This window comes from Pelmatolapia mariae, linkage group LG2 (assembly GCF_036321145.2).
Source record: "Pelmatolapia mariae isolate MD_Pm_ZW linkage group LG2, Pm_UMD_F_2, whole genome shotgun sequence".
NCBI lineage: Eukaryota > Metazoa > Chordata > Actinopteri > Cichliformes > Cichlidae > Pelmatolapia > Pelmatolapia mariae.
The window spans coordinates 16093754-16119706 of NC_086228.1; the positions used below are offsets into that span (position 1 = coordinate 16093754).

The 25953-nt window shown below is 36.8% G+C and overlaps 1 protein-coding gene across 1 annotated transcript in view; it reads right to left on the bottom strand.

Moving 5' to 3' along the window:
• rxfp1 (relaxin family peptide receptor 1) overlaps nt 1–25953 on the bottom strand; it is a 65894-nt gene that overhangs the window by 22311 nt on the left and 17630 nt on the right. The window contains exon 3 of the mRNA XM_063485354.1: nt 2297–2380. Coding sequence (XP_063341424.1) covers nt 2297–2380 — 84 coding nt within the window. The remainder of the gene's footprint in view (nt 1–2296; nt 2381–25953) is intronic.

Below are 25953 nucleotides of genomic sequence, written 5' to 3' on the forward strand. Positions count from 1 at the left end.
TACGGATGGCAAGTTAAAAGAATAATTACATAAACAGATTGGTCATGCATGCATGATTGATCGTTAAACAGAACAATTTTGACAAAACTAACAATAGACTAAAATTACAGCTGTCATGATGCATAAAATTCCTTTTTTTTACATGTATGGAATGGAATAAGATGAAAGGACATCAGCAAAATAGAATAAAAAAGCTATGTCAAACCAACACTCAAATAAGTCTGGTATACACATTTTATTGGCCATACAATGTAAATCGGTCAATCCCACAAAACCCCCCAAAACAAACAAACAAAATGGTACTTACTTTTTTTAAAAAAAATTAGCAAATGTTATTGTTTATATCCTTTATAAGATGAGTTTAATGCATTTATCTCGAAAAACAAAACTTTGTCTAAATCGTGCATATTTGTGCCCATTTTTCTGAAAAATTGTTCTCACAACATGCAGAACGTAAAACTTTTTCCCATCGTCCCACCTCATGTTCTTTTACATCAACGACATCATTGGATATGATTCACAAGACAAACAAAAGAAAAAAATGAAAGGCATTCTGTGTTTCTGTCCTGAGGTATTAAACTTCAAAAGGCATTTGTTATTGTTCTTTCATCTCGCTTATACAGTGGCGGCTATTAGCCCCCAATGACTTGACTGGGTTGAAAAAAGGGTTCCTCTGATTTTGACAAATCTGTATTTACAGATGAAAACATTCCAACTACACAAAATGTGAGGTTGAAAGTTTTGGCAATTTTAATCTTTACCAGTAGTCTTAACATAGCTTGTAGAGTAGGGCTGCCACAAACGATTATTTTGATAGTCGACTAGTCACCGATTATTTTTTTGATTAGTCGACTAATCGGATCATGCATCCATTGGACATAAAACGTACAGCTTATTGCACCAGCATGGGTCTGCTCTTATATAACTATCATTAGCTTACAGCTTTAAGTGTTTAAGGTATGTGCTAACTAAAAATAAATACAAGATGATAGTTTATTAAATTTTAATGAAATTTGCAGATTGTTTCAGTGGAGTTTAATAAACTCAGCTGTCTGCTCCTTGCTATCTAAAATATAACAGGACACCGGAGTATATTCTCGAGCATCTCACACTTCTGATAATCAGTTGTCTGCTTGATGTTTATTCACCTGTGTATAAACTGTAACTTTAATCTCAGCCAAACCGATTTACTCAGGAACAAATAAAATACTGAAAAAAGCCAAACAATAACATTTTTAAGTTATCTAAGTGACTTATATATCATGTTTAACCTTAGTAGCGAAAGACGGCGGTGGGTTTGAAAACGATTTGCCGGGAGTCCGGTGTTCTCACCGGCTCTAGTGAGCCTTGAAAGCTATCGAGCTAGTGGGTAACAGACGTCTCCCAAAACGTCGGAGCGCTTTTGAAAATATGCGGCGTCTTGATAAACTTAGCAGATATTTGAAGTTTACACAGCTACATTCTTGCCTGAAAATATGTTAAATGTTTATTTTGTGACCCAGAGAGAATAATAAGAGTAATATTAAAACTAACTAGCTGCCGCCATTGTTGGAAACTAAGCAGGGCCGCGCTATGAATTCTAGGATAGGTTGGGTCACGAAGTATACACTTGACCCATCCTTCAGATCTGGGGAAATGAAGGGAGCATTTGTCGGCTGCATTTGTCGGAGTCTTCGAATTTGGACAGTCTTCGCCGTGTCGCTATAACTTAATCGGCCTACAAATGCGGGCACAGGAGGATGCGGTTCCTGAATTTAGACACAGCTATGATACTGGACACTACTTCTTCTTCTGGGTTTAACGGCAGCTGGCATCCTTGTACATGCAGTGCTGCCATCTTCTGTTTCAGTCCGTTATTACACTATTAAATCCTACTACTTATTCCTGCGTCTTTTGGGATCTTACAAAGCTTCAAACGACGCATCGACTATTAAATTCGTCGTCGACAATTTTAATAGTCGACGTAATCGTGACTAGTCGACTAATCTTGGCAGCCCTATTGTAGAGTTTGCAACATTAAACATGCTTGCCTTTAACTCCATCTCTTTTACTATTTTATTACAGTAACAAAACATAATGTAAACATTTCAGTGGCAAACGAAGACACGCATCTAGGATATTCCTGCAATGCGGTAATGAGGGAATGTCTACTGTTTTAATTTCAAGCGAAAGCAGAAAATAAATACTGTCACGAAAGCACATCTGATATATTAATAACTATTTGCTATAAAACATTGTGAAAAACAAATAATCAATTTAAGGAAAAAGTTCAAACATTTAAAATGAAGGTACTCACAGCATACATTGGACTTGGTCCTGGCGTTATGACTCGGCATTCCAAAATACTTGTCAAAAAGATGGGGCCATCCATTATTATCTCCTGTAAATTAGTATATGACAGACACACCAGAAAGTTATGAGTCATCTCTTGACCTTCAAAAACCAAACGTGTAATTTGAGGTAAATCAAGTATTTCAGATTCACAAAAGGCAAACATTTTTCCCACCATTGATGCTATGAGATACAAAAGCCTAGATGAGATATAAAAGGCCTTGAGCATGCTTCGAGCAGTTTGGGATAACCATTCTTGTGATACAACCACCAGTTTGACTGCGTACGTTTGGGAAATATGTGTTTTTTAGAAGTCAGAATAATAATCACCTGTTCCAGATTATTCAGTGATACTGCAGCATTCTCCTCGTACCACATTATTGTCCCTGTGTGATTTTTTTGCTCAATAAATGTAAAACACAGTTTATCTCATATTGTTTTTTGTGAAGGTATAGGGTTTTTTTTTTTGGTTTTTTTTGTTTTTTTTATCTCAGACTGGCGCTATTCCTATCTATTATGTTCCTTGTTCCCTCTTTGTGATGTCATTAATATTTATTTTGAACATAAGCACTGTGCTTCTAGGTGTTCCTTTTAGTTGCATGCACCTTTGGCTGGTTTGGAGCTAAACCTAGAGTTTTTCCTTTGTACTCTGCCAAAGTGATGCTTTCATCACATCAACTCTGCCAACTCAACCCCTTTGCAGTTTCCTTTTAAACCACAAATTGCTAAAGAGGTGGCAAAGCCAACACATTGACAAGATGAGAGTACAACTGTGTTTGCTCTATTTGTTGCAGTGGCATACAATTACAGAATTACAGCATCCCTCAATTACGTAACCCCACCCTATCCTCACTTTCCTATAGCTACCTTTTGGTCATGAATAGATCACATAAATACACATAAGTGGTTGCACTATTTGTAATTATAGTTAGTGTGCTATTTGACATACAATTTGAAATAATTCATCACTTCAGGGTGTCATTCTGGGAAACATCTGCACATCCTTGTCCATACCAGTGGTCTATATTACAAAGCAGGATGTTTGTTCCTGCATTATTTATCTTCTTCTGAACGTTCTTGAAGGTGTTCAGATTTCACAAGTTCAGATTTTTTTTTTCTGGGTATCCTTCAGTTGTTTCATTGTACAGACCCAAGGTCAATGGGTACAAATAAAGAAATGGCACTAAGAACAGAGTTAACCACAGCTGTAAGTGTAAAAAACAGAAAAAAACTGCAATGTGACTGCACAAACAAGCAGCCAACAGGCTGGAGGCAAAAAAAAAAAAAAACACAAAACAAAAAAACCCCCCACAACCACTACATAGTACAACTGACACAGGCTGTTGTGACAAAAGAAAGCTATTAGAAATTCATTTGAAATCACCTAACAACTTTTTTGGCTACTTAAAAAAACATCCACCAATCCTCATCTTTTTCCTGCTTTTTCAGGGATAAGCAGGAAAAAAACAGAGTATCCATAAATACTGATATCAAGCACTGCATATTTTCTCTATTAAATATTTGTCAGGATTCAGGGCAGACTAGGTGGCTCCTTTGGGTGCAGTTACACTCCCAGACTCCCTGTTCTGTGCACCTGTAAGTAATATCTGATTCCTCAATAGGCTGGACTATCTACCATGATGGTAATTTTAAGATAAGATAAGATAAGATAACCTTTATTAGTCCCACACGTGGGAAATTTGTTTTGTCACAGCAGGAAGTGGACAGTGCAAAAGTTATGAAGGACACTTAGAATAAAATAAAATAAGAATAAATACAGTACACAACTGTACAGAATAGAATAAAAATAGAATACTATATACAGTAGAATAAAATAGAATAAAATATACAATAGGATAAAAATAGAATACAAATGCTATATACAACAGAGTGAAAAATACAACGGTGCCAGAAAGATTATTGCACATTTGTGTTATTGCACATTTGTGGATGTGTGTGTTTGATCAGTTAAAGTCTTTGTTGTGGAGTCTGACAGCAGTGGGGAGGAAAGACCTGCGAAATCTCTCCGTCCCATTCTTTGTCTTTGGTTTCCTTAACTTGCTTTGTGCTAACTCCTGCTTCTCATTTCCTGTTTAGAATCCCTGACCTACAATCTTCTCACCCATCAGAAGACTCTCCAGTTTAATCCCGTGGATTCTTCAGCTCTCAACCAGTCCTAATTCCTGGCTTCTTTTTCAATTCAGTAATGCAAAATCACAACAGTTGCCTTAAGGTGCTTACAATTGCCTTACGGTGCTCCTGAAACTCCATACCTTCTGGACTTGCATCTGCCCACCCACTCTCTGCTGTACTTCTTATTCCTACTCTGGAAGTGTGTCTGCCAGCAGACTGACCTCCTCACTTCCTGCCCTCGGACCACAAGTAAGAATGACCAATTTAGTAATTACAGAGACCTCATACTCACTACTCCTTTTGCCATAGCTAATCTTATTTTATTTATTTATTAGTTTCATTCTAGTTTTTGGTTTGTCCATGTCTCCTGTTTACGTGTCTTTCCTGTCTTCTGTATAAGTCTGTCTTGTCCTCTGTTTTACTTTCAGTTATGCCTGTGCTTTCATGTCCCCAGGCTGTCATGTGTTTCTTGCCTGTGTTGTCATGTCCACGTCTCTCCATGTTTCCTATCTTATTTTGAAGAGTCTGGTGTTTCCATGTTTAGCGTGTTTAGTTTTATTTTTCCCTGTGGCATCAGGTTAGTTTGTGTCAGCTGTGTCTCCCCAGGTGTTTCTTCTCATTACTCTCCTGTGTATGTAAGTCGTCTGTCTTCCTCTGTTCAGCATTGGGTCGTCTGTTTGTCCTTATGTCAAGTCACATTATGTCACAGAGTTTCTGCTTTCTACTATTCAGGTACATATTAATGCTCATGTTGGGATTATTTCACATTTACGTTTTCGCATGTTCCCCTTCAGTTTCATGTTCTTGTCTTTTGTCATCATTTTGATAGTTAGTTTTAGTTTTCCCAGTTTAGGTTTTAGTTTTCCGCTTTGCCCCATTTTTCTGCTTTGTATTGCCCGTAATGAAGGCTCGCTTTTTGTTTACCGTCACTTCCTTTCTTCCATGTCTGCTTTTGGGTCCATTCCATAAACACACCAGCGAGCCCCGCTGTTACATCTGATTGAGTTGCTTCCACCATCCCCCCTGATATAATACTTTGTGGTAGTTATTCTGAGCAGAACCTGATAAAGTTTTATTTGAATAACTTCACTTGAATAACTTTACAGTGGTAAGGCATTCAGACTATCTTGAAGATATACCCCCACATAAATCCCTTTAAATGTTATCCTGTAAACATTCAGTTTTAGTGGCCGTAGTGAAACATCCACCCATCCATCCAGTTCCTTCCCTATATAAATCAAATAATCTTCACAAGCTAAGGATATGTATTTTACATCAATCAGTATTTGACTGTTAATGTTTTTTCTCTGCATTAAGACTGCATATATTGTGAAATATCTTTAGTTTAGACACTTCAATAACATATGAAATTCAATAACAGGTGAATATTTTCCTATTATTTGTAAAGGCACAGTTCCTTACAAATACTAGTTATCACGAGGATCTAAATTTGGTGTTCAATTTAACGTGCTCTCCCAATGTTTGCTGCCTCTTTTATCGCACAGTTCAATGGTTATATATTGTGTTTGAGACATACAGTAAATGGTTTTTATCCAAATGAATCTTCTATGAAATCTCATAACATATCACTGACACCTGTGTGATTGTATACAAGGCCACGGTTGTTGAATAGCACCGACTAAAATCAGTACTTGTGATTTACATCTTGAGTCTATACTATGCTCTGCAATAGTAAGAGATTATTAAATATGTTTCTTTGAAATGTGACAGTATTTGGAACTTGATTCTGCTCCAAATGAGCCATCATTTTTGAAGAGTAGGGAGCCCTCTAAAAATAAAGCCAAACAAGCTTTGTGTGAAAGTTTTTTTAAAACAAATTTTCCCAAGAATAAAACACTATTTGAGGGTTACACAATTAAATAAATTGATAAACATGTTCTTGCTTGCCTTCTTAGTCAGTATTTACAGAAGAAACCTACCAGGATTAGGCAGCAGTGCTAAAGAGCTCACTGAGGTTTCTGATCAAAGCAACAGCAGACAGTACTGGGGCAGTGAAACCTCTCCACACTGTGCCATTTAGATTTATGTTTAGCATGTTACAATTCAGTGGGCAGCAGCACTTCAAAGCAGGTAGGAGGTCCACACATATTCACAGCAGTTTTTGTGTGAAGTGCAAATTTCACAAAGAGCAGTTGATGTGACTCGTCCATGGGCTATAATAAAAGCAGCTACAATAAAAGAAGAGTTCTCTAATTGAGAAGCTTTAGCAAATGTGTGTTTGGATACAAAACTTACAAAATCCAAACAATGAGCAAAGGAAAGGATGTCGAGAGTAAAGTGACACAAAACACTAGATAACAGCATATTATTGACAGACACTTTTCAAATGCAGCGCACCATTTATACAGGTCTACATAACCTGTGAGGATTATGATCTGCTAATTTTAGACGGCATCCTCTGCCTTCCTGTCTCTATTAGAGACAACAGTTAAGCCGGTTATGCTATGGTTCCAAATGTAATAATGCCTGTTTGTTGTCGTGTGTGTGGTAAAAATTTCAATCAGCATGCAAAAGTATTTTATTTACCACATAAAATGTATTAATATTTAACTGCAGAGATTAGTAAACCAGAAGAACAAATTATGGCAGGTAAGAGAGCCTCCTCTCTCTGTTGAATATATCCCATATAACTTAGATGCAATAAAAGTCAGGTATATGATTAAAAAAAACAAAAATTTATTAAAAAAATTCATAATAATTGGGTTGATTGTCTACTTACTGGCCAGGGTTGGAAGGGATTTAGTAATAATCACATACTGAGTGATTCAGAGAAAAAAAAACATGAGACCTTTTGTTTTTCTTAGAGGTTTCTAATCTCCTCATCTGTTTTTTATTTCTTGTGATTACTGGCTGTGCATTTTGACATTTTCTCACAAAAGAAATTAGTTAGATTACCATATTATTTATTGGTAATTATTTTTGCTAATTGCTACACTTTGCCATCTGCTGTATTTGTCACAGTAAGTTATATGGAATCAAGAATTTGAAGCACCTGAGCTACATAATGCGAGGGGCTCTAAAATGTATTTTAAAAATAGATTATTTGAAAATGTCGGGGTTTTAGGCTGTTCAATGAAGCAAACGTTGAAAACCATTTGAAAGACAGAATGAGGATGAATTGGCTTGAAATACGGGAAGTCTGGAGGCAAATTCAGTGTCTTGTGGTATTTTGTCATTCTTTTCAAGTTCTTCCTGAGCAGTTTTGGGGTTCTGGCAGGATTAATGAAGGCTGCAGCTGTAGACAAATGATACTGACATGTACTGTATTGTCTGCAACGAAGTTTTGATGGATTGTACATGTCAAAATAATTTCAATTTACTAATTTAGTCTGTGAAGAAGATGCTCTTTCCTAGTACATCCATCCGTGATTATAAACAAATATATGACTCCAATTTTGAGTTCCTAAATATAAACAGGTAGCAGTTGCACAAAACTTCAGGGAAGTAGTTGAGCAAAGTTTTTTGCAAGTGCTACCTATTCATCTTTGAACACTTAACAACAGAGGGATTTGAAAGCATGTGAAAAGTCCACACAGAATAAAAAGGTTCCATTGAAACTATTTATGAACTAAACTACAGAAACTTTTTAACATGTAAACAATTTGATCAAATTTTCTGATTGCATTCTTTTTGTTTATGCTCTTTGTCTTGATGTAAATATGCTAATATGCACTTCCAAAGAATAATGGCTTCCAAGCTGAAGGGAACTCTGCAGAGAGTTTGTTTTCAATACAAACTCTTAAAGAATATAAAGTGACTACTGTCAACTGTACCATAGAGATATGGTATCTGCTGATAAAACGGTAATTCTTCTGATTAAATATTCAGGTGCAAGCGTAAACCCAACCCACAGCCACTGAGAGAAATGTCCCTGAACATGGCAGTATACCATACTTTCAAGGAAGTGCCAAAAAGGAATTTAAATTTCAGGACAAACAATGATCAGATAATAAGTTATCTGTACAGATGCAGGAGAAAGCCACTCTGCTTGACATTGATAATAGGATTACCAGCAAGCAAAAATCACTTAATGACTTTCTGGGTCATTCTTGCTATGGATCAGAGTGAGAGAGAAATGAAGGGACAAAAAAAAAGACATTTTAATCTTGCCTTGGAGCAAAGACTGATATTCTATTCAAAAGACTGAAAATATTTTACTTTTTCTCTGCAGTAGTGACATTTAAATACATGGGGAATTACACAAAAAAAAGGCATGGAACTGAAGTAGTCTGTGTATACTTATAGCAGCATAATTAAGGAGCCACCTGATAGTTTAAAGCCTAATCTTAAAAGTCAAGAGTATGTTTGTCTCCAAAACCAAAATTAGGAGCTGGCACCACAGAAGACGAGCCTGATAGCTTTAGTTTACCTCCCACTGGTAACTCTCGGAAAGTAAGCCCCCATCTGAGAGCGAAGAGCACTATTGGGATAATTTAAAGCGCCACAGTGCATATAATCACGCACTATGGCGCTGTGGATATGAGTTTCCGGCTTGAGATTAGATTAATGAGCTCATTTGCCACTTGTGCTGCAGCTCGCCACTCAACATTATACAGCTGCTGCAGAAAATTGATGCCCCAGCCTATCAGTGGCTTCTGTGACAGCTGAAAGACACTTTAATTACAAAAGGTAAAGGCAGACAGCACTGCACTACTCATAACATAGTCTCACAATCTGAAGAGGACAAAGTTATAATGACATTTGTTACAAGTGCAGATTGTGCTGTCTTTTGAAGGGCAATTGATAATTTTTGATAAGGTGAGAACTGTGAAACCAGATGGCATGGCTCAATAACTGACATGTGATTCTGAAGTGACTTATGGTTTTAATTGGTGATATCCTGTTACCCGTTTGGTATTTTTACCCACCTGTTGAGTTGGTTTTTGTTTGTGTAAGATTTTGTAAAACTGTTAGACTATTATTGGACTAATCTATTTCCTGATGATTAATGATGCCTTTGAAGCACAATTCCCTCTAACGATTTGTTCATTTTTGATCAAGATAAGACTGCTAACTCAAACCAGTATTGATTTTCATATTGATTGCTCTCATTATCAGCTCTTCATTTATCTCTGTCTTCATTATAATGCTGCTTTAAGCAAAGTTCAACTAGAAACTGCTTGATGGATCCTCAAGCACTGTAAGAGCTCAAATATGGCAAAAGGATTATGACCTTTTACCAAATTCTAACCACCTGTCTTTGTTGTTCTAACAGAAGTGGTGATGAGTTAGCTTTCCACCCTAAAACATCAAATAAATTACAGTAGTGCAGCATTTTCAAAAAGACCAGATTTAGGCATTAAACACTATCACATTTACAAAGAAATGTCCAACAAAAAAGCATAATTTTAAAGTTTTAAAATGTCAGTTATTTATTTTTTTTTGCAATTATTATTAATTAAATTAAATAGTCAAATTACAATGTATTGTAAAAATAATAATAATACTTTTAAAAAAATCAGTAAAGCTATATAATCATGCATTTACTGCAGACGTCTTCCAGTTTAAGCTTGGTAAGGGGCGCCTGAGGCAGCCTCCGAAATCTACTTCCTTCAGCCTAAATCCTGGCCACACATGACTGTTCATGTGTTAATTTCAGTTACAAGTTGTCAGTTATTGTACGTAGAGAAAGCAGCTTTGAGCTTGAAGCCAAGGGATGCCAAATACCCAGATGGTCAGCGAGTTATTCAAGTTGAAAGATAAAATTATCCTTGTTATCCCTTCGGAGAAGCTATCCACTTCAGTTCTATCAGCCACTGACTTGTGTTTTATCTCTTGTATTCTAGCTCAGTCAGATTTTAAAGGGTTTCGTAACTAGAGTTCAGCGTCCATGAACACTCCAAGTCATTCAGGTCATGCTCAGAAAAGCTAAATCAGTACAAAAGGCAATGTGAATGTTTCTATTTAATCCTTTAAAGGACTGTTTACAACATGATGTAAACCCACAAGTCACTGAGCATAATTTGAGCTTCTACAACATTGCATCATTTCTTTAATCTGCCCTGTTGGGGTAGAAAACTGTGAATTCAATCTGCACAGCTATGCAAATTATGCAAAATAATATTTATACTTTGAGAGTAAGTTTATTTTGTAAGACTATTTTGGTATTTCTTTGTGTTTATATCGTATTCTGTTTCATCAACGTAGTAATTTTACTCTGGACAAATACAGAGAAATACAAGCTAGTTAAATGGACTACTAAATAGTTACTCCATTCATCCCTTATCTGGATCCTGGTTTTAGTCTAAGATGATATGCTCAGACTTTCTTCTTCATAGCTGATGAGCTCTTCTGGACAAACATGTTCCCAATCCAGCTGAGAAACATTTTATTTCTCCACCCTCTCCTGGGTCTGCACCAGGGCGTTGTTCTTGTCAGACATGTCCAGAATACCTCACCATGTTTCTCCCATGGGGGATGGGCCCACAGGAGAACACATGTGGCTCATTTGGAGTTAGCCTAACCTGCCTGCATGGAATAAGGCCCAACCATCAGACACTTACAAAGAAGCCCCTTTCTAAGCCCTGGTTCCAGAGAGCATTATGTTCTGTCACCTGCAGCAGAATATCAATGCAATGTTCATGTGCGTATTGGTTATGCAGAATGAAATGACAGATAATTTAGCTTGCTAAATAAACAGCAGACCTTCTACTAGCCCAGTAAGCACAAAGAGCAGCAAATAAACTATGAAATAGGGTAAGCTTAAATTTCACAGCAGAGTGATAAGATATGCACAGTGTAATTGCCATTAAAACATCATTGTTTCTTACTAAAAATGATCCAAAATACTTATTAAGGTCTTATATAATTGACTAATCATGAGACACTCCTTCTCCATCCCTGCCCTAAGTAGTAACTCACATTTTTCACAGTGCATCATCAGGGTCAGTTCATTTTCATAATGCCAGTAATTCGCATGATAAGGTGGGGCCAGGTTTCACAATGAGCTCACCCGAAACCCTGGCTGATTGGGACCCACACCCAATTTCACACCTTGGCTCAGGCGATTAGAGGATCATCAGGGGGTCCTTTTGTCCCTCTTTGGGGGGATACTCCCACTAGGTTTAAATCTGGGACTCCCCACCATTTGACCTTAGAACTGAAGAAGCTCCTCGGATGAGAGGTGAAACGTCTTCAAGCAACTTAAAGAAGTCCAGACGCTTTTCTTTGCAAGCTCTTTTGACTATGATGACCTGGATTACTGAGAACCTTCACAGACATAATGCCAGTAGTTGACTGGAACTCTTTTCAAGCATGCATAGTTTTGGGCGATCTGTTCTAAAGTTTACAGTCTAAAGATTACAATTACCAATCATAAAGCAGATATGCTTACCTGCATTTTCCCTGAGTTGAGCAACATTCAGATTGTATATTCGGATATAGTAAATTCAGATTGGCAAATGTACTGAGTTACTGGGGTTATATTTTTGTGTACTAAAACATGACTCTGAAGAATACATTTTTCCTTCTTCACAATAGTAACTCAGCAGACACTAGGGATGTGAATTGAGAACTGGTTCCCAATAGTGAACCGGTTCAGTAGTTCAATTCCTTGGAATTGTTAGTCTGCCAGCATATCGATCCCACTTATCGATTCCGGTTGCACTTGCACTACAATCAGCTGATTTCAATTCATGTGGAAGAGGAGGAAAATAATGGCAGTCTGCATAGTGGATATGGGCTTTACTTTTTCTAATGCACAAAAGTACAAGAGCGCGATAGGGAAAAGCAAACTTCAGGACAGAAAGAACCACACAATGCTGCTAACACAACTTCAGCTCTTCGCAAGCATCTGCACAGACAGCATGCTAACGTTAAGCTAGCCAAGAACAAAGAGTGATGGTAAAGCTGAGTGAATGCTGACCCCAGCCCAGCAAACAGACCCTGAACTTCTTTATGGAGAATTGTGAAAGTAATGTAGAGAGTAGTAAAACAAGTTACTTTCTCCTGGGCGTAATCATGTACTGCATTACTTAAAAAACAAAACATAACAAAAAAACAGTTCTGAGTAATATGTATAATACTTTTTTTGAGTTACAACCCCAACAGTGATCAGAACAAAAAGGGGAAATACCTCTTTGACCATACAGCATGCAAATACTATGCATAAATAGTGACTCAGATATAGCAGAGCCGGGTCATAACACTTAGCAATAGTGGTGACTCTCAAAACAGAGCCAATAAGAATCAATAAGAAAATTCACCAGGAATCGAAGTGATAAGCGATAGTGGAATCGCTAAATCCTTATCAGTTCCCATCCCTAGTTGACACTTGCATCAAGTATACACAAGATAACAGAAAAAGCATTACAGTGTTTGGGGTGTTCACAAAGGGGAATGTTGAGGGTAATGTGACATACCAAACAGTTCTTTCTTTCTCACCACCCACTGAAAAAACAGATGGAGGGTTACTGGAACACTTCACCATCAGGCAGAGAATGCGCTAAGAAGCACTGAGGCAAAGGAGAAAGATGAAAATGTCTCTGGAAAGCTGTGCAAAAAGATACGCTTGAAAAATAACAATTTATTACCAAGGTGTTTATGAAACCCTGCAAACCACACGATTCGCAAGCTCCCAAAATATATATACTTTCCAATACAACAAGGAGCATGCTATACAGACCTAAACTTTGTGGAGGCTGAACACCTGGTAAACAAGTATATGACCTTGATTTCTGGTGTTTCTTTTTATAACTTAAGGGAAATCCAAATGGTTAAGTGCATGAACATAAACAGAAATGGAGAAGCAGAAAAAATGAGGGATTGCTATAATATATCGGTATGTTAGCCAAGCTTTGTAGCGCAATACACAGTTTAACTGAGAAAAAGAACTATGCATCTTATCTGGCTGCAAACGCTGTGTGCAAGCGAAACTTGAGAGAAAGGTGAATATGTATTTATTTTTAAATTAGACCATGTTCCTTAAACATATTAATGTAGCTAAAGCATGCACAGGTATTATTTTTTATTACTAGAACCTGTTTTCATAGCATTACAATGCCTTTGTTTGATTCTCTTTTCAGATTCACTTTGTTTGCTCAAGAACATTAAATGACAGGACAATTGTGTTTGGGTTCTGCATTAGAAAAAGTTTTAATTTGTAATATTTGCACCATAAAAACTGGTTACATTTCTTGGTTGAAAGTTTGCAAACTTCTTTAAATTCGTCACATCAAAAAAATGAATATCAGAATTTCCATTTATAGAATACAACACTGATACCCCATCCACTCCAAATTATGTTTGCAATATTTCTTCAGTCAAAACTCTTCTTAGAAGAAAACTATAGATGTAATTTCCCAGTTTGATAAACCATGGAAGTGAAATTGGGAAAAATTGACTGAGTTACTTTGAACTTGGCCTTCAAAAACAGATTAATTTGAGACTCATTATATGATCATGATGATACACACAAGCTAAAAAGCACAAACAGACTGATGCTCAATCAGACCAATAATTCATATGGAGCCACTGCAGTTCAGAGAACAGTCACAATGATACAAAATAAGCAGGGAGAGGCAATCTGTGAAAACACTGATGTAGTTCACAAACTATTTGAAGTCACTCAAAGGGACACACGCGGCACCCTGCAGATACAAACACTGGACTTAGAGGAAAAAAATAAAAAATCTGACTGATAACGACCCCTTTTTTCAACCATCTGTCAGTCTCTCAAAGAAGGCAGAATTACTTTAAAGGCTCCTCTACAGACTACGTATGAATGTGTTAAAATCAATTTGTTCAAGAGCTTTCAAAAGGTACAGAAGTATGATCTCAAACAACAGTTCTGACCTACATTGCTGCATGCAGCATTGGCCCTGAATTACAATTACACAGTAAAGCGGTGGCTCTCAGTCTTCAGTTCAGGTTCTCACGACATGGAGTCTTTAGTGGCTTTGATTCTAGTCATCTAATTATTTGCTACCTGGTATGCCAAGTACATGTAATTAGGTAATTGGTAGGACAGAGGAACTAGCTCCGCAGCATGGTGGCGTGGGCAGGGATTGAAAATTACTTCAGAGGACATGCCTAACAATTCATTATTATAATTGTGCACACTTAAAAATCATAGGATCTTGAGAAGAGTTGTGGCTATCTCAAGAGAGCTTCAGCATAAACTGAGCATATATGCAGCTTTTAAATGTGTAAATGTTTAACTGGGCAGACTGTTATTCTACACGCAGAATGCTTTGAAGCAGACACTGTTAATACAGTCAGTTAAAAAAAACAAACCCTGAATCTGTGCAAGTTCTCTCTCTCAGCAGGAGAGTGGGAACACTGACATTGATAACTCAAGACTTTTAATCCAACCTGGAACTTTTGCTTCATTTTGATCTGTTGTGTTACAATCAAATTGTATCAAAGCTGTGCCAAAAATCAAATGTTCCATAAGGTGGACACAATTCAGTCTGCCTGCTCATATTACACTAAATCTGATCTTCTCAAGAAGGATTAACCTGGTATCAGACCAACAAAGTGGACCACTGGCATTAAGGTTTAACGAAAGAAAAATGTAAATTCATTTGGAGTCTGCAACAAATGAGGAGTATGCGTCTAAATGATAAACTTACACAGCTCAGGTTTTTGTTTCATGCAGCACCTTCCAGAAATGATGTTGAAATGATCCCCCCTCAGGATGATGTTTCAACTGAAGCTAATAAGTGACAAAATATTTCTGGGACCTGTTGCCAAAAAGGATAAGCTGTGGAACGTCACCGTTTTCAAGTGTCCTCTTAAATTAAATTACTCACACTTAAAATACCTGTTGGATTGATGAGTATCTAGTATTCAAAAGCAGAAAAAAATATATAATTCAAATTGGGTATTTGTCTTCCTTGGCATAATCAAGACAAATATCCACCAAGGCTAATCACACATATTTTTTCACTTCCCTGCCAATTTAGGGTTTTATCAGCAAAAAAATGAAGTAAAAAGAAATATGGAAAAAACGGCAGAAGAAAGCAAAGCACCGCTTGGCAACATTAGCTGCCTCGTGGGTACAGTGTTACATTACACAGTGTTAACACATCACAGCACTGAATGCTGAGTTGTACTGCTGCCCAAACAAATACAACTACATAAATAAGATTGTGATATCAGACACCGACGGTCAGTGACTGCATTGGCATCGTTACTTTGAGTGGGGAAGTGACTGAACAATGTAACTACTGCACTTTAAGGTTTAATTATATATCTGACCATGTGTCAAAGAATGACCTTTGATGTAAGAGAGATGTACATGTACACAGCAACCAATATGTCTCCCTCTGGAGATGCTGAAGGTAAAGGATTACAGAAATTATAAGATAAGCTGGCAATGGCTTAGAGAAGTGGTGAATTTATTATAATGCGTCTGAGTCACTAGTCAGCAAGCTTACTTACTGTGTGTTCTTTGTCAGTAATTATCAATTGGATTGTTAGCGTGCATATCATGACTAGCAAGACAATGCATGCTGAGAGCGACATGTTTGAGTCAATATTAGTCAGTTGTTAATTAATCACATTACAGAGGATGGCAAGGGCTTTACTATATTGCTAGTGTGTTCAAATTAAAGCAAAGTAATGATTTGCCTCACATTAACTGAGCAAATATAGTCATGGGACCCTTTCACCCCATTTGGCAACCTCTAAATATCCACCCCAAAAAAGCTATTGGGGGAGAACTACTTTATTCTCAAAATGTAATTAAAATAAAAACAAATAAGAAAAGGAATGAGCTAAATATTATTATAATTTATTTATAACCCAGAGCATCAAAATTATTTTAACAGTTTCATTCCTTGTGATGCCCCCAACATAAATAAGAAATTAAATACTGGGTAAAAGATTAACAAACATCTCCAAGGACAAGCAACAGAAGCATCACCAAACTGTACACTGAGTTTCACTGTAGCAATAGCCCATCAGTTTTGTTGTTGTTAATTCTATCAAGATATTTCATCTTTTTGGAATTAAAATGATTTATTATTTATCAATCAGTGTACTGCTGCTGGTACAGATCTTCATTTGGCACTTACAACACCATCTCACAGCAACTCGTTAGATCACACTGAGGCACATTCATTAGTTAGAGGGTGCCATCAAGCACAATTACACACTGCGCATTCTTATTAACTTGGGGTATTAAGTGTTTAATGGAAATTAAATCTGAAATGTAAGAGTTGTTTTGGTTTGCTCCAATTACTTTTTATTGTTTTGCAATAAAGTTAGGGGGAACAAAATGACACTTGATTTAGCAGTGGCAAAAATTACTCGAGTTAAAACCCTTTGTGATGTTACATTCCAGGGGATTTCACTGTGGCTGTAACAAAAAACAAATCCTACTAAAACAGCACCCATCAATTAATCAGCAGCTTCACATCTGCTTGTTACATAACAGTCTAATACCACTTTACAACTTGATTTGTTTATGGAGTAAGCTGTATTCCAGATGATATGTTTGTCATATTGTATATACAGCACATTTTTCTGATAGTAGTTATAAATGGGTACAATATTTTTTTTTTCATGTGGGACTGGGAAGAGGTTGTTGCAATCAAGCCTAGAGCCCTTTGATGACACAATGTTTTCTCTGATAATCTCAACCTGACATTTCTCTGAGCCTTTTCCTGAAATATACCAAACCCCCTCCCAAAAAAACCAAACAATGTAACCCATTTTTATCCTCCTCACTTTGAGCCCATGTCCGCTACTTTTTGCACTCCCATGAGTTAAAACAACCGTTCCTCTTTCAGATGTCTAAATCTTTGGCTTTCATGTTCCACAAGCTCTGACTTACAGCTCTGACGTAATGTTTAAAAAAACCCTCTCAAGCCCACAATAGAAGTGAAAGACTGTTTATACATCATCCAAGAGCTTCGAACAGCACTGTTAAGAGCAGATGGAAGAAAAATATTTATGTTAAGGTTTTGATTCTTGAGCTTTTATTCTCTCATTGCTCATATATTATTATTATTATTCATGTTATATTTTAAATTACACTCACAGGCCAATTTATTAGGCACACCATACTAGTACTGGGGCTGGATACCTAGAATTACATTAAGTCTTTGTGGCATACATTCAAAAACGTACTGAAAACACTCCTCAGAGGTTTTAGTCTATAGGAACATGATAGTATGATACAGTTGCTACGCATATGTTGGTTGCACATCCATGATACAAATCCATGAGGAAACTGAGTGCAGTGAACTCACTAACATGTTTGAGAAACCAGTAGGGGATGATCCGAGCTTTGTGACATGGCACACTCTCCTGCTGGAAACAACCATCAGAAGATGGGTTTACTGTGGTCATAAAAAATGAACATGGTCAGCAATTGTGGTATTTGAAAGACGCTCAGTTGTTACTCAGAGGCCCAAAGTCTACTAAGAAAACCTCCCACACGCCATTACATCGCCAGCACTGAATTGTTGATACAGACAAGATGGGTCCATGCTTTCATTTTGTTTACACCAAATTCAGTGCCTAGCATCTGAATTTCACAGCAGAAACTGGGACTCATCAGACTAAACATTTTCTCTATTATTGTCCATATTTTCCTTGGTTACAACAAGTGGTTATTTACTTTGTTGCCTGGAGTCAACCATGAAGGTCACTGCTTATTTTATAATTAGTTGTGTATGAAATAAAATCTTTTGCTGAATGACAGAACAAGCAGCTTTTGAGTTTACCTCACAAAATAAGCTTTAATCAGAATGATTAACACATAGATAGCATGCCCCCCCCCCCCCCCCCCAATTACTATGACTATCAAAGCTTCAATATATTAACCAAAGAGCCTAAGAGCAATACATACATGTAAATGTTCATTTAACTTACAATACCAATCATTTATGAAGTAAAAACCATAAATATATATGGTGATGGACTAGATTCATTTCCAATCCTGCCCTTGGCATCTATAAAAAAAGTGATTAATGTGAAACAGGCTTTTCCCAAAACTGTGGTCAACAGCACACAACTGTGATGTCTATGATCCTTCAGCAGGAAAAGAAAAACCTCATCCTTAGGCAACTAGAGGATTTGATCAGTGTCAGCGAGAGCAGTTTGTTTACAATTACATGGAGACAGAGAGTATAAGGCTTTAGGGGATAAACCCTTTGTTACATAGCCAGATTAAATTACGTGAGTAAGTTTAACATTTGTGTGTTAGACACACATACAGACACACATACAAAAAGTTATGCTTTTGTTGCTTATTTGTCAATAGGTTATTTGTCTATTAGCTGCTACTGTTTAATGTCTGCCTAGGAACAGAAACTGAAATTCATTTGCTAAAGTGTGGTTAAGCTGGTGGAAAATATTACTTTAACCTTTACTTGATGTGTATCCTAATGGGTAGGATAGACAGTTTATATCCTAAGTAAATATTTTGATGATGAGATTGTGTCTTAACTGTGTTTTCCCCCAATGGCGTGCCAGCCAGAAGAGTCCCCAGGGTTCCTAAGTGTCTTTTAAAGGTGGTAGCACCAAGTGATTGAAGAGGGGATTGAATAGATTAGTTTTCATTGTGGTTGTAGGTGGTAGGCCAAGTGGGAAAATATTTTATTTAATAATTGTCATTATTTTTACAATATTGGTTTGATGTTAACAAAGGTTATTAGATAAGATTTCTATCTAGTTATTAGTTTAGTTTAGCATGTAACCCCAGATAATGGTGTAGCTTGAGGACCAATTAGCTGCAGTCTATAAAAGGCTGCCAGTAAACATCAGAGGCTGCTGGGACCATGTCCCACCACTGGGCTACATTGTTTTAGTTTGTGTTATGTTTTTGGCATTTGTTACTGCTGGCGAATAAACATGTAGTTGGTCTGCACCTCATCTCTTCCTCAAGCCACCTATTTTAAGCTAGGAGTTATCCTAAAAGCTCTGTAGACATGCAGAGAAAAGCAGCATGGTCAGATAAGGCATCCTGCATATTTTCTGGTTGGGTGAGTGCATTTGTTGCACTAAGAGAACTGGGCCTTAATGCTTGACCCCTTAAGAGACAATGTGGCATTTGTCTTGCATAGTCTGGCCCCTCAGATGGGGACAAGCTGACAAGGGAAGGGCCACTGCAAGTTAATGCACAATTCAAAGTAATAGTCTATAGCATATAATGAAGTTTATGATAACAGCCATTTGTAATAAAAGTCCCCCATTTTCAGAGCCTCACAAATGGACAAACTAACATGATATTGAATGTTAGGTTTATTTTTAAAATTCAAATGTAAGCCGTCTGCAGTTAATGACTTGATACTGTTAGGATCGCTGGGTTTGGATTCTGCATTTTGAGTTTTGTTTTGGACTCGATCATTCTCTTGGAGTTATGTAATAATTGATGTTCAAGCTCTATATTAGTTAGTCTCGAGTTTAGTTTTCCTACTACCTGAGTTTTGTTATCTATATTTCTAGTTCTAATTTCCTTGTTTTATGTAGTCAGCTACCTTTTGTGTCTATGAAACTGCTTGACAATTTGTTTTGAGCCTCTACAAATAAAGGACTATATACACAAATACCTGTGATTTCTGATCAGTTAATGCAGTACTTTTGATACCAAAATAAAAGCAACAAATGAGTGAATATGTTTTGAAGAGTGTTCAGAGTTCCCAAACCTAAAATTACAATAAAGAGTAAAATAAATGCCAAAGCTCACTGAAGCTATTCTTGTAGCTCATTATAGTTCAGCACCTTGCTAGCTAACTAAAACCTTTTGCACACACATCTCTCTTTTTTCTTTTTACCATGTTTAGAAAACATCACCAAAACACTTGAAGGCCATACTGAAAGGATGAGTGTAGATGAAAACTGCAGTGTATTCACTGCAAAGCATAATCACAAATTCATTGAAAATGCCATCATAGTGTTCACAATGATTTTACTCCTTATGTCAGTTAGGTACACACAGTGACTATGCTGTGGTCTTCAACATTATAAAGAAAAGAATGAGTCTGCTTTGGGTATCATTGTGCTCTAAAATTGAATTAGATAGTCCTGCTTCTGGGAGTAGGAACCATATTTGTTTGTGGAAGATAATAAAACAAGACTCCGAAGGTTTTATTTTTAATATAAGAAAATAAAATAAAAGCAAGAAAATAAAAAGGAACATTATGGGATTATCTGCATTAATGTAAAACAAATCTCTTGGAATACAGTGAGAGCATCATCTGAGTCACCATTATTAAGAATAATGGTCTATTTTGGGGGGGGGGGGGAACAAATTCAAATATTTCTAACTTTACCTTAGTATAATAATGTTAACATACATTCCATTGGGGAATGTATGTAAATGTAAACTTGGTGAAATGGACAAATTTGCTTTAGTTTTGGTTTTACATGGTGGTATTGTACTTGAAAAAATGGTAAACAAAAGAAAAGATCAATTTAGAAGCTTGGAATATTTCCAGTAACTGCCTTGATGTTGTTGATGAAATGTGGATATGGCTGTACTTGTGATACCTAAACCAGTAGCAATAACAGCTGGTTACTACTGGACTGGACATCAAACTTATGACAAAAATGACAAATGTGTAAAAATGAGAAAATGAAAATGTGTGTAATTGGAAAAGTATGGCATAATGTTTATTCAATTAAGGCAATTCTCCGGATGGCATTCTGTCTTTCATTTTCCTCCTTTGTTTTGCTTTTGTACTGATAACCATTAGCTGGCAAAAATATGTTCCATTAGTAACAAGATAAATGAAATATAAGGCAGAGACCAATCCAAGATATTGACTAAATGCCAAGGTAAATGAAAGAGCTTGTGGCCTTACGGTTAGGGTCTCATCAGTGCTGTAGGTTACCTTGAATGTAATATTGTCGGGTGATTTGTTTTAAATGAATTAATTTTTTTTTCTGCTTTATTCAGAGAAAAAGGTTCAGCTTTATTTTAATTTTTATTTTATTAAATGCTTATTCTTATGTCAGTAAATTACATTGGCCTGCAAGTTTTGTTTGCTTTGATAATTACAAAAACAAATAAAAGCCCACAAGTGGACAAAGATCTATAAATCACTCACTGGATTGTAACATATGTGACAGAACAGTTCAATCCATTGACTTTGGGTCAAGGTATTTAAGGGAGCACGTGATGTTAAGGCCAGCGCAGTGGTGCAATAATGGTACATGCACCTGCATGGGTTCTCTCTGGCTACTCTGACTTCTTCCCATAGTCCATAGACATACTAGTTAGGTTAACTGATTATTTTAAATGAACCAGTCCCCCTCGACCCTGACTGCTGGATAAGAAAACAGATGTCATGCTTTTCTCTATCGATTCTTGTCTCAGCCTAAAGTCACAATTTTTGTCACAGTACCTTATTCTTTTGAGCTGACAAGTCTTTGACAGATAAGTCAAGTGGATTTTTTGTTTCCTTAAAAGAGCTGTTGCTTAGAAAACATGGCTTAAAAGTATTGGCTTTTAGACTAATTTAATCCTCTGAGCCACTTCACAAATGTGGATCCAGCTTTGCATTTTTTTTCCTAATGATGCTTATCCTTATGTCATCGGACACTGTTACAGCCTCTCGTGTACGAATGGTTTCAGTTAAAATACTGCTGACAGGCCTACCATAAGAAGCTTTGGATTTCTGAAATCCAAAGCTTCTTTTTTTGAAATTTGCCAATAATTGTCTAGATCTATGCTATTTGAGGATGCTTTTTCACAAACCAGGGTACACTGCTTTGATGTGCCTATGGGCTACTGAAATGGGAATTTATTCAGTGACAATATCCATTGCTCCCTATTGAAATTCACAGGAACATAGTGATTATGTTGGATAATCTAGGGCAAAATGAACAAATAAATATGTGTGATATAACATGTTGTTTAATTATAGCATTGATGATAGATTGTGTAGTTTTGGAAAATACAGTGCTTCTGCCTGAAATACGTGTTTTTCAAGACTTCAAAGCAGAGGAATTGATCTGCAACATATTGACTAGACACTAACACAGGTACCAGAGAAAGGTTCACGCTATTGAAGCATCTAGCTGGCAGCCAGGCCAAGCCTTTTATACTACATTAGATGTATTTGTCTGAATAAATTCAGGTCTGGCCCTGAAGTCACTTTTTTTTTTTAGCTGATATGTCTCCGACAGTTCATCCTCTCTGTCCTACTGTTGCAAGCCTAAGGGATGAGAAATCAGAAAGACCCATGATAACTTCTTATCTTTTGGAACCAAAGGTGCCAGCAGAGAGACTGATGGAGAGTTAACCAGCCAGGGGCAGTGATCAAGGAGACATGAAAAGTAAAGTAAGTATGATTGTGTTACAGGAACTCCACTGCTCTGGAAGATCAGTCAGAGGCAATGGGTGGGTGAAAGAAGCAGGATTATAGACTTTAATATTTCACATCTACTCTGATCATTTCAAATAAATTTTTAATCAGGAAAATATTGAGAATTATCTTAAATGAGAAAATAGCAAATTGCTATTTTGTAAAATGATAGAAAGTAAGTTGTTCTGATAAAAATATTCATTCTCTTTCTAAAATAATAATAGAAAAAAATCCAGTAAGACAGTACTTTACACCAGTGTGGGTTAAAAAAAAGATTTTACAAACTCCTGCAAGTAATATCTGCAACAAACCAAATGTCAGCACATCTCAGCAACTGAGCAGCTGCTACCCTATAAATTATAGTAACCCTTCCCCATCGCCCCAACTGGAAAGACACTTTGGCTAGCAGCAGAGAAAGAAGGCAAAGCCATTCCTGTGAAAGATGACATGAATCAACTGCCAGCAGTGCACAAGAGAGGGCTTTTGGTTCGGTGAAGGCTTAGAAGGAAAAAAAAGCAAAAATGTAACCAGTGACAACTTTTCACCTCTCTTCACCTTGCTTAAAAGATTAATGACAGAAATTCTTGAGCAGGTGATTGTGCATGGCAGTCTGGAGCTGTTCAGCACCAGGATATTTTCAGTCAGCGTGGCTCTCAGTGACGTCAGACACACAGAATGTCAGAATGTGGAAGTCATTTAATTCTACACATGACGGCGAGGACAGGAAATGTTCTTAGAGATGACAGTAAGTGATGGATTGTTGTAATATTTTGCTTCTCACATGTGTCTAAGCATGTAACATTTTGAATTGTGTGTCATGCATTATTAGGTTTATTGTTGTTATACAAAAGCAAAATTCATTTGAGCCATTTTTTGAGGGACAGATTACGGTATTTTTCAGACCATAGGGTGCACCGGATTATAAGGCGCACTGTTGATTTTTGAGAAAATTAAAGGATTTTAAGTTCAAGGTTCAAGGTTCTTTATTTGTCACATGCATAGTTATACAAGTATAACACACAGTGAAATGCATCCTGACACGCTCCTCGACATGTGCAAAAAAAAAAAGGGGGGGGGGGGGGGGTAGAGGAATAACATTATATATATATATATATATATATATATATATATATATATATATATATATAGTATATACATTGGGTGAATGTGCAGTAGAAGCAGCAAGCAGGTGAATTCTGTACATTAATATGAATAGACATCTGACTATTTTACAGAATGGACAATATAAACATATTTAAAGTTAAAGGAATTGAGTGTCTGGAGGAGAGTCTCAGTCAATTATAGATGATGTGAGAGGGCGGGTGTGTGTGTGTGTGTGGGGGGGGGGGGGGGGGGGGGGGGTTGATTTAGGGCCCGGATGGTTCGAGGATAGAAGCTCCTCTTGAGTCTCTCTGTCTTTGCCCGGATGATGCGGAACCTTCTACCAGATTATAGAAGTTGGAACAGTTTGTTGCCAGGATGGGACGGGTGAGTGTGCCTTATAGTGCAAAAAATATATAGTAGCTTAGACTTTTTCATCAAATCTGATAAATCGTCTTTTATTGAAAATCTCCTCTACAATGGAGTTCAAATAAACCTGTGCTAAGTAACCAACCAAAGGGTCATATGAAAAAAAACAAGAACACTTTTTTCATCCTTCTCCTTCTCATTTTGCTTGTTTTGTTGTCCTGTCTGTTCTCTCTCTATGGGTGCTTTTGATTATGCTAACTTATTTTTGATTGTGTCCTCTTCTGTGACCCAGAAACTGTTTTGTCATCACTGAGGAGCTTCCAGTACTTTAAATCTACCCATCTATTTTGTGGGGAGAATGGAAAGAGGCATGTAAAGCCTTGGTAAAAAGAAAGAACACTGTGCCAATTCTAAAACTTAACATATCAGAACATAATAATAAACACATGATGTTAATTCTGTGCACATGCATAAACTGGCATGCAGTCTGTTTCGGTTTTTCCAGCTTTTTTCTACTTACTTTAACTTTAGGATTAATGAGGTATTCTTATTCTGATGTTTTCACATTGTAATTGTTTATTTAACAAAAGTAAGTTGAAATGCAGAAGCAGTGTATGTGAATAATAAAACACATCCTGTTTCAAAAGCTTGTACAGTAGAACCTTTAGCAATGATGACGGTGCAGCAATAACTTCAACAATAACTTTTAAAAAAAACCAAACATTGTTCACTGAGGTTTTTAGACATTCGTTAATGCACATGTGATGGACTTTGAATGGGCCATTGTAACAAATACCGGAAATTTCCTTCTGTGCTTTGTCCTGTTGTGTGACCCAGTTTGGGACATGCTTTAGCTGTTGAACAGAGGCCTCACATTTAACTCTAAAATACTTTGTTACACAGAGTTCATGATCGACTCAATGACGTTAATGTGCCTAGATTATGTGACTTCAAAACAAGCACACATCATCATGCCTCCACCACCATGCTTGATAGTCACCGTGAGATGTTTGTCCTATCCTATTTGATGAGCAGCAGCAATTGTTTCTTTAAAATCATTGGCAACGCCTTTCCTCCTTGCAAGTGTGTCACACTTCCTAATGCTTTAGACCAGCAAACTGGCAAAACTTCTGCTTTTATAAAATGTGAGGTACACTCAAATTTTTCTCTGTGAGCGCATTTAATTAGCAGTACCTGGCTCCCAATTAACCCTCTTAATTCCCTACAGAAGCAGTAAAGGTCTACTTAATTTTTTTTTTATACAAACACATTTTCCTTTTTTTCAGTTAACAATGAGAAAGTATCTGTCATATTTAGCTAATTTTAATAACTGATCAGTTTACCTTCACTATATCCTGACAAGAAAAATGTTGGAAGGGCATACCTTCTTTTGACCATTGACTACAGAATATAACTGTAAGAAAAAGGAAATATGGATATATCCTAGGATATAATATATCCTAAAAGACCTTCTTTGATGGGGCTTTAATCTCATAGCAGTTTTGAATTTGGAGTCTTGTAATCACTTATTATACATATAAATGTTCACTGTTAAATGTCAAAAAAAGCAATAGAAAGACCAGAGAAGCAGGGAGAGTTAACATGATGTTGCAAGTTTGGCACTTCTTTTCTTTCAGGCTCTGCTTTGATCGTATGAATGTACAGATCTGTGGTTCATTAACACAGACAGTACACCTGGCTCGGATTTTTAGTACTTCTCTGCCAGTCTTGTTCCGGT